This window comes from Acanthochromis polyacanthus, chromosome 10 (assembly GCF_021347895.1).
Source record: "Acanthochromis polyacanthus isolate Apoly-LR-REF ecotype Palm Island chromosome 10, KAUST_Apoly_ChrSc, whole genome shotgun sequence".
Taxonomy (NCBI): Eukaryota; Metazoa; Chordata; class Actinopteri; family Pomacentridae; genus Acanthochromis; species Acanthochromis polyacanthus.
This window is the reverse complement of record NC_067122.1, coordinates 37061563-37076352: the sequence shown is the minus strand read 5'-3', so window position 1 is coordinate 37076352 and position 14790 is coordinate 37061563. Positions and strand designations below refer to the sequence as shown.

Here is a 14790-nt window from a genome sequence, read left to right as displayed (position 1 = left end):
ATTACATATTTTTACACCATTTCTCCTGAAACAAACATGAAATGCAGACAAGATGATGTCTGAATTTATCATTTAATGGTCAAGGATTATAAAAATGACATCCCAGATAGCAAACTATGTGTGAATCAGTGTGGAATCTATGTTGAGACCTAACGTAGAAATTATACAGAAAGTGCAAGGTTGATAAAATGTTGAGTCAACATTTGCTTTTCAACCATAAATCACACTTTACCCAGATAGCAAAAGATGTTAAATCAATGTTGAATTAGGGTTAAGAAGGTTGAATTGTGGTTACGGTTGAAGATTGATGGTGGGATGAACGTTGATTCAACATTTTGTCAACATTGAAGTTTGTGTTTAAAAGATACCATTAAATCTACATTGTATTTTGGTTTAATTAAAATGTTTGACAGGTCAATGTTTAATTAATGTTGAATCTATGTTTGCAAACATGTAATCTATGTAAGCAAACGTTGACTCAACATTTTATCAACCTTGCGCTTTCTGTATAATTTCTACGTTAGGTCTCAACATAGATTCAACATTGATTCAACCATAGTTTGCTATCTGGGATACGCTGTCCCCATTAGCAGTTCATGGTGAATTAAGGATGTAGTGAGAAGAAAATTATATTATCCGAGAACCTTGGCCTGACTTCATCATATCATGTCTGTTGCTTCATGTTATATAGTTCTAATAGCTTCATCCTTCTGCTCTTCAACCTTGATCATACAGTTGATGTAACGAGAAGAAAAGCAATATTCAATATGACCATTTTAATTTAGCAAAATGTGCCACACATAGCTCAAAAACAGATTTCATAGATACGTTTGATTCTACATGTTCTAAACATCTTCCCCTCATCGTCTTGTTTTTATTGGCACTGATCCTCGATCCCCACCCCATCAGGCCTCACGCCTCAGCCGCTGACATCGGGTCATCACTGTTTGCCTCCCCATCCTCCATTCTCGTCATGGTCACGTCATCGCTGAATTCATAATCATCCGACATATTTTGGCTTTTTCAGTAGCTACTTTTAAACTAAAGCTGCGCTGCTTAACAGCTCAAACACTGAAGATACATCAGAAATCCTCAAAGAAACTACGCTAAATGGCATTAGCTAGTGGCTAGCTGGTGATTCATATATTTTAAATAAAATGCTTGATGCTAGTTAGAGTAAGCTAGTTCATTAGTCTACGTGACTGAAATGTAATTTCAATGTGAATTCAGGCCAGTGGAAATTCACTTCCTTTCAGTCTTCTCTGTTGATTGAACATGTTAGCTGGTTAGTTGTTTCTTTTAAACCCATCATACAGTTCACCATACGCTGCTTTAAGGAGGCTTTTTTGAAATTGTGTTTCCTGCAACCACAACTGAACAGTTCATGGATGGACTGGCTTGTCTTCTGTAATGAAATGTTTGGTTCAGGAAATGTGAGGCTAAAGACAAAATTTTATTATGGCAGAAAGTAAAATGGCTGCTTCTGTGGTACCTCCATTTCTGAACATGTCCAGGGCCCAAGTTTTACACTTTTATGAAAGAGTAAACTGCATTGAAGTTGGTGAAAGGATCCCTAAGCTTCCCTACGGATAAAAGAGAATTATCCCAGAAATGTTCAAGTGATGTGCAGTTCACTGGTTTTGACTATAGGTATCAAATCCTGAGGATACAAAATCAGTCTGACACAGATGTCTGTAGAGAAAAAGACATACATCCAGATCATAGAAAATGAGCAGATTCTGTGAAACACAGTAGACAGCAGCTGCAGATAACTCCAAAAATCCTCTCAACTCTTATTCTGTTAACAGTATTTTTTAATTAGCCCGTTGTTCCAACTATTGTATCACCAGAATGGGCTGTCAGTCAGAGATCTGCTTTCCATAACTTAATATCCTGGGATTTTAAATTGGACTCAAAGAACCATAAACATAATGATCACATCTTTTGGAAAAATCCTTGAAAACTTCTCATTTGTGGCCATTTGAAGATTAAAACTATGCTACCGTTCAAAAGTTTGGGGTCAACCAGACAATTTCATGTTTTCTGTAAAATCTCACACTTTTATCCATGTGCTGACATAACTGCACTAGGGTTTTCTAATCATCAATGAGCCTTTCAACACCATTAGCTAACACAATGTAGCATTAGAACACAGGAGTGATGGTTGCTGGAAATGTTCCTCTGTACCCCTATGGAGATATTCCATTAAAAATTAACCGTTTCCAGCTAGAATTTACCACATTAACAATGTCTAGACTGTATTTCTGAATGATTTATTGTTATCGTCATTGAAAAAACTGTGTTTCTTTCAAAAATAAGGACATTTGTAAGTGACCCCAAGCTTTTGAACGTTAGTTTATGTGATGCTGTAAAATACTTTTTTCCCATGCGATATAGAGGAAGTGGTGGAAAGTAATTACATATGCATAAGTACTTTTTACTCAGTTACAGTTATTTGTCAGCATTACAGATTAACAGGTCACAATATAATCCATTTATTAAATATGGTACAGATTAAGCTACCCAGCAGTAGTTAACTCCATCTGATGGAGGTGATTTTTTATCTTGTACTTACAAGAAAATTGTCTTTTGGGAGCACATTAATATGCTGTGTGCAAGAGATTTTAAAAAAATATGCATTTAAAAATCCCTCTTTGGAACTTTAGGAACTCTGCAGCAACTTGAACAGCTGTAACATAAAATATATTATCAGTCACCGGGAATAACAATTCAATAATCTTGCATATCATAATTTTACACTGATGGAAGTCAGTCTGTTGCATTATTAGCATTTTTACTTTGAGTGGATTTTGGTTGCAGGATTTTTGTCAAACTAACTATATATGGAATTCTACTATAGAACCCTTTAATATTTTACTTTTATTACTGTACAGTTCAGACTATTAGAAGTTCAGCCAGTGATTCAGATCATCACTTTAAGTTAAACAGAATAAGACTTCTATGAAATGTCAGCTGAACAGTAACTCATAAAAGTGTGTTCTTCCGATGTGACACCCAGACAGTTTGCAGACTGGATATTGTGATTACAAACTGTCACAAGGCATAAAACTGACAAGAGAACAAACAAAGTAACTGCTATGACTCTGCTAATTAATCCATTTCAGTGTCTGAGAGTCTGATCACTGCACTTTACCCAGAGATGTAATGTTTTTCCTCTCTCCCCTTCTCTTTTCGAGCCTTTGTCAGTGAAATGTTTAAACTGTGAACTGCATAAAAGCTCTTATTCTTCATGTCTATATGTGTAGTTGTCACCATATCAGATTTCCCAGCAATTATTGCAGCCAAAAGAATTCATGACGACAGTATTATTATGACATCTGTTGACAAATTGGAAAAAAAAATCATTGTCAGTGAAATTCATCTTTAGCTATGTTTTTTGTGTGTTTTATCTCATTTTTGGCAATGGGATTTGTTGATTTTTATGTTGGAGTGTCAATTAGATATTGTTAGATTATTTAAAAACAATAAGATATGTGCATTTTTTACATAATATCACAGATTTAGACAATACCGGTACATAACAACACCCCTAGTATGTACTGTAGATTGTATTAGGTTTCATTACATTAAAATTCATTGTCATTGCACTGAGTACTAAGACAACAAAATGCAGTTTAGCATTTAACCAGAAGTGCAGGAGCAGGAGTCCGATGCATTATTTACAGTGTAGTACATACAGTAAGGTACAGTATCAACAGTATACCAGGCATTGCAAAAGTTCTGTTACACGGTTTCATGATCTTTAGAGACGTTTACATGTCGGAGTGAAAAATTCCATGAAACAAACTGAAAGTTCTACCTTATAGGCAGGTGTCATTAATACAAATTTGTTCTCCGGTGAAGTTGTATCAAGATGGAAGTGAAAACAGTTGAGATATCTGCTCTCTTTCATGCTGGTCACAACAAGTCTGACAGAGCCAAGCAGCTGAACATCAGCCGGATGACCGTCCACAGAGTCGAGGAGAGGCTCAAGAATGGTGAAGATCTTTCAGGTGTTGAAAGGCTGATTGATGATTAGAAAACCCTTGTGCAGTTATGATAGCACATGAATACAAGTGTGAGTTTTCATGGAGAATGTGAAATTGCCTGAGTGTGCCCAGACTTTTGAACGATAGTGTAAATGTATACTATACATACTCATACTGTATATACTCAATTCTGATGCATCACCTGCCTGCTATGACATTAATCTGTAACTTATGTGTTCAAGGGGAGGAGAACATGCATTTTGTTGCGATAGATATAACAAAAGAATTTAATAAAAGCAGCGTAAAGATATATATTATAGACCCTCCAGAAAAACGCGGACAAAAATCCTTGATTATGTGAATAAATATGTGGGGTTTTTATGCCATTTTATGCGGGGAAATTGCGGAAAGTTGCAAAGTATGCGAATAGTTGTGAAATATGCAAAAATATGCGCGATTCACCTGCCGTCTGGCTGTGGAGGGATGTGTCCTCTAATCAGAGGAGGGGGAGAAGCTCACAGCAGCACCTGCTGCTTGTTGAAAACAGTAACTGCAGAATGATCCCAGTTTTCCTGTCAGTCTCCAAAACGACAGAAAAAGTCGCTAGATTTGTGGCTCGTCGCTTTTGACAAAAAAAGTCGCTAGGAGCTTTGAAAAGTCGCTAAATTTAGCGAGAAAGTCGCTAAGTTGGCAACACTGGCGCCGCGCTCCGCATCAGCTCGTGCTTCTAGTGTATGTGTGAATGAACTGATGACGTCAGGCCAGGTGTCACATAAAAACTCACAACTCCATTTATATTGGTCATAGTTTTCTCATTTTATGCGGAAATTGTGAAATCAAGCAGGACCCGCGTATTTCTCTTTTTTTTCGTGGAAATGTGAGATTCTTGCGGGAATTATGCACTGTTTTGCGGGGATTATGCGGCCTTTTGGGAAATAATTGACCCCCGCATAATCAGCGGCATTTTGGTGATTAATGCGGGAATTCATGCGATCGCATAATCGCATTTTTCTGGAGGGTCAAATATTTGATGACAGGATCAGATTCTCCTCCTTTTGGATAATTACGTCTGATGGTTGAGACAGGTGGCGTCATGCTCCCAGGTGGCAGCAAAAATCCGCTGACTGCTGCTTTACACTTGTGATGACACACTAACACTGCAGGGTCACACAAAACAACATGGAAGGAAGGGACAAAAGACCGCTGGGAGCTATTATGTTTATTGTTTTTGTTGTTTATATTGTGTTTTATAATATAATATGATGTATTACTGGGGGCTGCTGTTTAGTTTAAATCAATCTAATGATAAAAAGTCAAACAATCTGAAATTAAATGACTTGTCCTGTTTGAGACTGTTAAATTCACTGCAGGGACATTACGCAAGTTGCTCCTTGAAATGTGGTGAAGTGGCCGTATGTAGTATTTTATTAAAAGTGAAAGAATTTGCTTAATTTGCAAATTTCCAGTTTCCAAGCACTTCTAAAAAACCCATAAATATCTGTGAGAGGAAACTTAATGTTGCCCCATGTGACTGAGCAAAGACAAACATACCGTACATTAGACTTGAGTCCAGGTGGCAACCCCCAAGGATGAAGTGCATAAATGTCAAAAACTGCAGTTCCTCAAATGGCCACTTGAGGCTGCCTCCAAAAGTAAGTCAGTAGCCATAAACCACCATGTTAAAATGTCCAACTTTAACATTAACACTTTAACATAGAAATAAACGTATTTACAGCCTGGTACAGAAAACTATTTTGGTCTCAACAGCTACTTTTTGCATTCCTGACAACCACGCAGATGCTGAATTTTTATATAACTTACCCATTTATAATGTATCAGGGCTTAAAAATAATGCATAATTTACTGTGTGGCCACTTTGAAGGACAGGTGAGTTTGATATTTTGACCACAGTCAGAGCCATTCACTCATGCTCCACATTTTTGCTCATTTTTGGATTAGGCAGGAGTTTTGCACAGATGGCAACAGCTGAGGTATCACAGTGAACTCTTCAAGGGAACCTATGGGTGAAAAAACAGGGTTCATCCATGTTTACATACAGTTCATGCTACAAATTGTATTTGGAATCATTCTCAATCACGTTGTTTGAAATCCCAAAAGCCTCACAATTCAAAAACTTTGTAGTAAGAGTGTGTACACATGAAGAATGTGAGTTTCTTAAAATTTAATGAATTAGTAGAATATAACCTCCTCAAAACTATTTATAAAGTTCACCAAAAAATGTTACCAGACAACTTACTAAATAGATTAAAAAAGAGAAAGTAGGTACAAATTAAGAGGAACTCAAGTTTTTACAACATCAGAGTTTAGAACAAAACCAAAGGAAAGATGTATCTCAATCCAAGGAGTCAGTCTGTGGAACAATCTAGATGATAAAATTAAAACTTCCAAGTCCATTTTCATTGTTAAGAAAAGTCTAAAAGCTTCATTACTAAAAAAAAATTAAATATGATACTGCTGTGTAGCAGAAAATTTGCCTTCTGTTTTGCTGAATCTCTTGAAAGACAGCGTAACGTGGCAATGACTTGTCAGTGATTTTATGTTGATAGGGGGCAGATTTTATAAGTTTTGAACTTCCTTCTGCCACCCTTTCAAATATTTTTTTGTTGCATATGTATTTATGTTGTGTTTGTTTTTGGTGAATGGAATAAATGATTGAATTGAATTGAACTGAATTAAATTGAATTTTATGTCAACTATGGATGCACATACTTGTTGAGCCGCTGTATGCTGGACATTACTTTCACTATAAGAGTCCAGCGGGCAGAATGCTTCCAAGCTTTAAAAACAAAGTGGCGTGCATGTTAAGAGGTTTAATCTCTGTTCATTTATCGGAATAGCTGGTGACTAATTTACCATCAACTATCACTTTCCTCTCATCTAGACCAAACCTACACAAAACCGTTGAACCGCAAAATCAAAGTGAGGAAATGTGCTACTCAACTTGGGTACACCATGACACAAATCTTCCAGCAGCTCCGGGGTGCAAAGCTTTGTTCCCCACATAGGAGTTATACCTTTACCAAAAATTTCAAGGGCTAAGCTCCCGAATGACCTCAGGCCAATATTATCAACATCTCCATTGTGCAAATGCGTGAAACTTGGAGCTATGTGGGCTGCACCAACAGCACGGATAAGCTGTCGAGGTCCGAGCAGCCGTTTCACAATTCAGACCGTCATTTCATTCCACGCTGACATCAACGTTTGCCTCACTGAGCCTCAATTAAATGTTTAACTGGGATGTTCATTCAGTCGCCCACCTCTGACCCGAAGTCCAGAGAGAATTGCAAAGTAAATGAAACAGACAAGCATGAATTATTAGTCGCCTAATTAATTAGCCAGCTGGTGGTGGTGTTTTTTTATTTTTATTTTTTGAAATCCTGTTAAAATGTCTGACTCGTCTGGCTCTGTTGTTGTTTTTTAATGTGTGGGTTTTTGTCTTTTTGTGCAATTTTGTTCTGTGCTGTATTGGCAGCAGTGTGATGTAGACTCTGAATGATGCAGCTGTGATTCATCCCAAAAAAAACATTAAAAATCCGGCCAAATGAAAAGCCAATATCAGCAGTTCTGCGTATGTGTGTTTGTGTGATTTCAGTCTTCATTGTTGATTTAGAAAATGGCCAATCTGAAGGTAATTGAAGTTCACACTTTCAGTCAGATTGTTGTAGAGCGACTCAGATGTAAACAAAGCAGCTTACATCTGAATAAAGGCTGAATTCTGACATACTAGGAATAAAAATGTTCAATTGTTTTTACCTTAATAGCTGACAGAAATCTCATTAATTTCTTTTCTCATCCTTCTCTTCCTGTACAGATATGTATCGTCTGGAGTTGGCTGGTGGTCTCGGGGTCATTTTGCTGCTGCTGGGAGTCCTAACCGCACTTTATAAGTGTTACAACCTGGAGATCATGCTCTGCTACAGGAGACATTTTGGGAGTGATGAAACTGAAGATGGTGAGATGTTCTGAGGGCTCATTTCACACTGAAGCAGGATTCAGAGAAGCATCATTGATTTTGCAACAGAAAAAGCAAAGACCTACAAACATGGAGGACAGCAGCTAAATAAAGCACAGCCAAACATCGATGGTGTCAGCCTGTAACTACAGTCAGAGTTGTTGGGCTTGAAGTGCAATTCCAGTAGCAACCAGTGCTGTAAAAGTAGGATTATAGGAGCAACAGACATATGGACACTACCAGTCAAAGGTTTGGGCTCACTCAGACAATTTCGTGTTTTCCATGGAAACTCACACTTTTATTCATGTGCTAACATAATTGCACAAGGGTTTTCTAATCATCAATGAGCCTTTCAACACCATTAGCTAACACAATGTAGCATTAGAACAATTATTTACCACATTAACAATGTCTAGACTGTGTTTCTAAGTTAATGTTATCTTCATTGAAAAAAAACTGCTTTTCTTTCAAAAAAAAGGACATTTCTAAGTGACTCCAAACTTTTGAACGGTAGTATACGCAAACTGAGATCATCTCGCATCATCAAAACCAAACAGAAAGGTCTTACATGTTGTGTTATTATTGTGCATAGACTCAATAGGTAAAATAATGGGTGAAAATATATTATTAAGTTATGACAGGAGAATGCTGGTGACAAAAACAACAACACAAAACATGCACAACAGTCCTCAGTAAAGTCAAAGAAGGCAATTAATGTGAAAGAAAAACATTTCCTCTTTCATCCATTGATGGAGTGATGAGTTCCTTTGTGCGGCACTTCTCACAGGTAAAGCTGATACATCATTAAATGTTTAGAAAACTGAGACAGAAAACCACAAACATGTAAGGCTGTAATATTGATTGGAAGTATTGATTTCAAATTAGGATCCTTGGGCAGCCTGGTTTCCTAAGATGTGTACTCTCAGGCCCTAAAGATGAATCGCTGTTTTCCTTTAGCCTCATCAAGTGTGAATGTAGAAATTATTAGAAAGTGTCCTCATCTGGGAAATATGTTGACGCATTACGTACAGAGAGACTGCGAGCATTCACACTGTATGAAGTGCTGTAGCAGAATCACTACATGAGCTGAACAATACTGCACAGTGGATGACCAGAGGGACCCGGACAAGTTATTTGATGGAGCTCTCAGGAGACACGTAAGTTGTAGAAGGTCAGAGATGTAACTGCTCTGGTGATCAGCACAATCTCCAAGTTATTTCTGAAACTGAGAGGCAGCCAGTGAAGTGATGTGGAAGTGGAGTGAATGGACTTCCTTTGCATCACACTGCCTGATTCAGAGTCATTTTCTGTCTGATCTGTGCCTTCTGATGCTCACTGTACCCGTGTTCTGTCTGTCTCTCTCCACAGATAATAAGGAGTACGATGCCTATCTGTCCTACACTAAAGTGGACCTGGACTCTCTGGGCAGGTCAGATTCCTCAGCGTATGTATACACGGTGCTCTGCAAAGGTTTTAGCTTCAAGAACTTTCAAGTAACTTCATTCAGTTCAGTTCAATTCAATTCAAACACTTTATTTATCCCAGAGGGGCAATTAAAAAGGGCATAAAGAGCAGCATCAACATAGACATGAACAAAAACACACAGAACATCAGACAGTAAAACCGACACAAAGTTCTAAATTTAAAAAAAAACAAAGTTCTATAATTTAAAAACAAATTCTCCAATTTATAAAAATTCTAATTTAAAAACAAAGTTCTGTAATTCAAAAGCAAATGCCATAACTTTGAAAAAGTTCTATAATTTAAAGACAAAGTTAAATAATGTCGATTGTCGTGTCATCAGAGTGCTCTGTGCTTCACTCTAAGGTGTGCTAAGTACACTTAGTTGTGGCAAACGGAAGAAGACATTTTTTCTATCACTCTGGTGTAAAGTTTGGGATCGTTGTCATCCTGTAGATTGATCAGAAAGGATCAAAACAACAGCTTTTGTGCATTGCTGAATACATTAAAAACACTATTTTTTTCATCAATACTACTTCTTGAACACACTGACAGGAAAGGATTTGCTTTCGACATTAAAGATTTAATAGTATAGAAATATAGATTTTTATTGACAGTTTAGGAAACACAGAAAAAAAAAAACTGATGCCAATCTGATGTCTGGGTGTGGAGTATGGAGCTCAAGACATGACATGGTTGGCTTATCGTAGAGATAGCCAAATATTACCACCAGTGAGTTTAAAATAATCCATTTCTTGTGTCCTCTTTGTTTAACCATGTCAAGAAAAAAATTTATGTAGAGTCGTGTTGCCACAGTGAGGTTGCCAGGTTTGATAACATTGTGTCAGCACACAGATCTCAGTTTCCAAGTATTAAAATCAGATATCATCTAATTCATGCACAGATTGCAAAAACAGTCCCAAAGTCTTAATTAGTAAACTTTAGAGGCACTGACAGGTGTACTTTTGAACCACAACCTGGTTCCAGTTCCACACAAAATTGGTATTGTTCTTTTCATGCCACTCTTGAAAACAGAAGAAAAAACATATTTACCAGAATGTCATTTAAAACCAAATTAAGGTAAGCTAAGAGAACTATACAACTAATTTCCTATTGCAGTTCTTCACAGTAAAACTCAACACTGATCAACCACAACACTAAAACCAGTAATACTGCTTGTCTCGCTCCTGTCAAGGGTTCAGATATATTAGGCAGCCATAATTGTTAGTTTTTAAAGTAAATGTGTGATGTGTTGGGAGCAGGGAAGAAACGTATAGGTCTAAGGAACGAGAGCTGAAAGCCCTAATTCTACCGAGGATTGTGCACCACAGCTGGCTGCATATGAGTCTTTTTTTATCTGCAGACTTAGAATGGATACATGAATGTAAAAAGTGGACCATAGAGCAATGGAAGAAGGTGGACCGGTCTGATAAATTCCATTGTTTTTTTACATGATGTAAAAGGCCGGGTGCATGTTTACCTGGAAAGACATGGCAGCACAATGCACTATTGGAAGAAGGAAAGTTGGCAGAGGCAGTGTGATGCTCCAGACAATGTTCTGTTGGGAAATCTTGAGTCCTGCCTTCATGGGGATGTTACTTTGACACAAATCACCAACCTAAATATTCCTGCAGACCTTGTATGACAGTGGTGTTCCTTGATGACAGTGGCCTATGTCAGTAGGTTGATGCTTCCTGCCATGCTGCAAACATTGTTGAAGCATGGTTTGGAGAATATGACAAAGTTGCATAGTTCTCAGTCTGATAGAGATGGGATGTGCTGAAAAAACAAGTTGAATCCACAACTTTCAGGACTTGAAGGCACTGCTGCTAGCATCTTGGTAAAGGGAAACCAAGTACTTGCTTAAAGGGAATCCAGAGATTCTTAGGATTTGTTGCCTTTTCCTTTGTAAAATATGTAAGTTGTACACCTTCCCATGTGAAATGCTATGAGATGACATGTTGTGAATTGGACCTATAAATAAAATGGAAATGAATTTCATTGTATTGACACTGGGCTGCACTGTGGGTTGGTGGTTAGCACTGTTGCCTTGCAGCTGGAAGATCAGTGGTTCGCATCCCTGCCTTCCTAGGATCTTTCTGCATGGAGTTTGCATGTTCTCCCTGCGCTTGTGTGGGTTTTCTCTGTGTACTCCGGCTTCCTCCAACGGTCCAAAAACATACTGATGTTAATTGATGACTCTAAATTGTCCGTAGGTGTGAGTGTGAGTGTGATTGTGTGTCTGTATATGTAGTCCTGTGATAGACTGGTGGCCTGTCTAGTGTGTTCCCTGTCTTCATCCTCAGTCAGCTGGGATGGACTCCAGCCTCTCCATGACCCTAATGAAAATTAAGAGGTGGATAGATAATGGATGAATGGATGTATTGGTACCACAGGAACCCCTCAGTGGTCTGTAGTTGGTAGATAGGCTCATGTCTTTGCAGGTCAGAGCCAGTTTTCGCAGCACAAAGGAGAACTACACAATATTAGGTGGTTTTAATCTTGTGGCTTGTCGGTGCATTTTTGTGGGACAATTTCAAGTAAAACATGATCACATTTCATAAAAACATCACCCCAGAAGGCTGTAATTAACCCAATAAGCTCATTTTCAACCACCAACGAGAGATGATTTAGCAGTTTTTCCATCAGATTTTCCATTTGAAGCTATATTTGTTTGTCATTCTCCCAGCAGGACCAGCAGCGATGAGGAAACGTTTGCTTTGGAGATCTTGCCGGATGTTTTGGAGAAACACTATGGATACAAGCTGTTTATACCAGACAGAGATTTAATACCCAGCAGCAGTAAGTAGCATCAATACACACACACACACACACACACACACACACACACACACACACACACACACACACACACACAGCTTCTCTCTCTGGGTCACTGTAATCCCAATACCCAGAATTCATCACTCTGCCAGAATAAATAAGAATGTATGCGGATCTTCATCATATCACACTTACAGTCACACTCACACACATGTGTTTGTGTTAACTCTCCAGTGGACACCACACAAACACTCAAAACACACACACAGTGGGACAGAGTATCACAATGTCACTCTGAAAAAAACTAACCCACACAATCTGCTTCTTTCTCTGCCTCGCTCATGTCAAGATCTCACTTTTACGCCTACAGATACGACACATACTGTACAGCACGTATAGAGTGGTTATAGTGCGTGCACACACACACACACACAGACACACAGACACACACAGACACAGACACACAGACACACACACACACACACACACACACAGACACACACACACACACAGACACACACACACACACACACACACACACACACACACACACACACACACACACACACACACACACACACACAGACACACACACACACACACACACACACACACACACACTGTATATCATCATTTCTGAGGTGATGTGTCACTCTGTCCAACTGGAGGGGAAAATATGACTGTTATTGCTCTATCTGTCAGCGCTCTCACCTGTCACGCACACAGATGCACCCTGACACAATTGTATTGCTGATACATACTGAAAGTGGGAAACTCTGGCAGCCGTACAGATGTCAACACACACACCATCTATCTGTGCATCTGCCCCCTTCATTTTGCTAATGTTAATAATTTAGGGTGCTTTCAGACTGTCAGCATTTGCACTCTGCATTGTTTTCAATGTAAACAGTGGGGATTGACGGCAGCTGCTGCTCTTGTGGACGTCCACGGCTCTTTGCCATCAGACTTTGTGAATGTTCAACTTCTTCGGTGGCAATAACAACTGCAGCAACCAAGGAAACTCCTGTGAGGGAAGCCATGCAGGAATGAGTCAGCTCTTTGTAGGCAGGGGAACAGATCAATGGAGAGTAATGGGGCTGCAAAAACATCAGCTTCTAAGTCTGCTAAGTTACTCGGACTAAGATAATTAATGTTTATGATACTAGTTAGCAAAACTTGTCTGATTAGTCATGTCATATTTATGTAGCTTTCGGTCACAGAAGTTAAGCCAATATGGCATAAACTTAGACTTTTCTAATCCTGATTCCATCTACAAGAATGGAGTACTGGTGTCAGAAACCCGACCAGGCAGGCCTCAGAACATTGTTATTCCTCCTCTGTACAGTACGTGCTGCTTTGACTCAGCTTTGACCTACAGTAATCCATCTCAAACACAGAGGAGCTGAATCGCACCAGTCCAACCATGACAAGCAGAGATGAAGCAATGTGTAGTACTTTCACGTTGCTCTGCTAGTAATACACCATGAAAAAAAGTACTGTATCTTTTATCCAAGAGCTTTCATGCAAACAAGTTTGACACACACACTTTCAGCGTGGTTGATCCTTGTGGGAAATGAACTCGTACCCCTCTCAATATTTATATTTTCCTTTTAGCATCAGAAGAAAGCAGTGAAACCTGAATACAAGATTTTTTTTTGGTATGATGGATGATATTACAGAAACAGTCATGAGACGAAAAATGTTAAATGTTCCTGAAGAAATTCACCAAATGAAGAGTGTGATCTCTGGATGTGTCCTTCTCATCTGTGTTTTCAGCGTTTCCATCACTCTGATGTCTACCAGCACAGAGCATCAGAGGTCTCTGTCAAATGCAGTGACTTGCTAAAACCCTCTATTTAAAACACATCTTCTCCTCACCCATTTTCTCACCTCCAATAACTCTTTCCATTCCCAGCCTCCCTTCCTCCCCCAGCTGATTCAGAACTCCTTTCTTTCTCCTCTTGCTTCCCTCAATCTCCCCTAAAACACATCCAACACTCTCTTAGTGTCTGTTATTAAAACACACTCCTTCTGTCTCACTAAGTTAGACCTGAGGGCCACCTTGGTAAGATCTCCATTTATCAAGTTCATGTAATATTAAAGTGATTAAAGGCAGGAAATGAACAGGAAATCTTTTGAAAGTTGAAACAACTCACAATTAAAGCAGGCATTTCGACCTATATTTTCTTCAAAATCTGGTCATCTAAATGTTCACATCCTCTAAAATCTTAAATGCAGTTCAATTGCACTCTTGTCTTAAGCACATGTTCTACATAAATGATGGATGTAGCAACCAGGTCTGAAGAGTAAAGATGATGCTTAAGTGACTGAAACAAGCATTCTTTGTTATGACCAGCAGAGGGTGACTCCTTTGGTTGCGAAAAAAGTCCAATTGTATAGAAATCTATGACAAAAGTGACCCTACTTCTCAATTGATTTGTTACCTCAGTAAATAAATTTATGGTCTCAATTGTGAGTTTCATGTCTCCTTCAGTACATCATGGTGTTACTTTAGTAAATTATGGTCTCACACAGAGGAAGAAAGACAACGAAGCAGCATATTTTGTAGGCTTTTTTTACTATTTA

General features: G+C 38.6%; 1 protein-coding gene across 1 annotated transcript in view; it reads left to right on the top strand.

Moving 5' to 3' along the window:
- il1rapl2 (interleukin 1 receptor accessory protein-like 2) overlaps positions 1 to 14790 on the top strand; it is a 592872-nt gene that overhangs the window by 559702 nt on the left and 18380 nt on the right. The window contains 3 exon segments of the mRNA XM_051954972.1: positions 7822 to 7962; positions 9331 to 9391; positions 12116 to 12225. Of these exon segments, the coding sequence (XP_051810932.1) occupies positions 7822 to 7962; positions 9331 to 9391; positions 12116 to 12225 (312 nt within the window).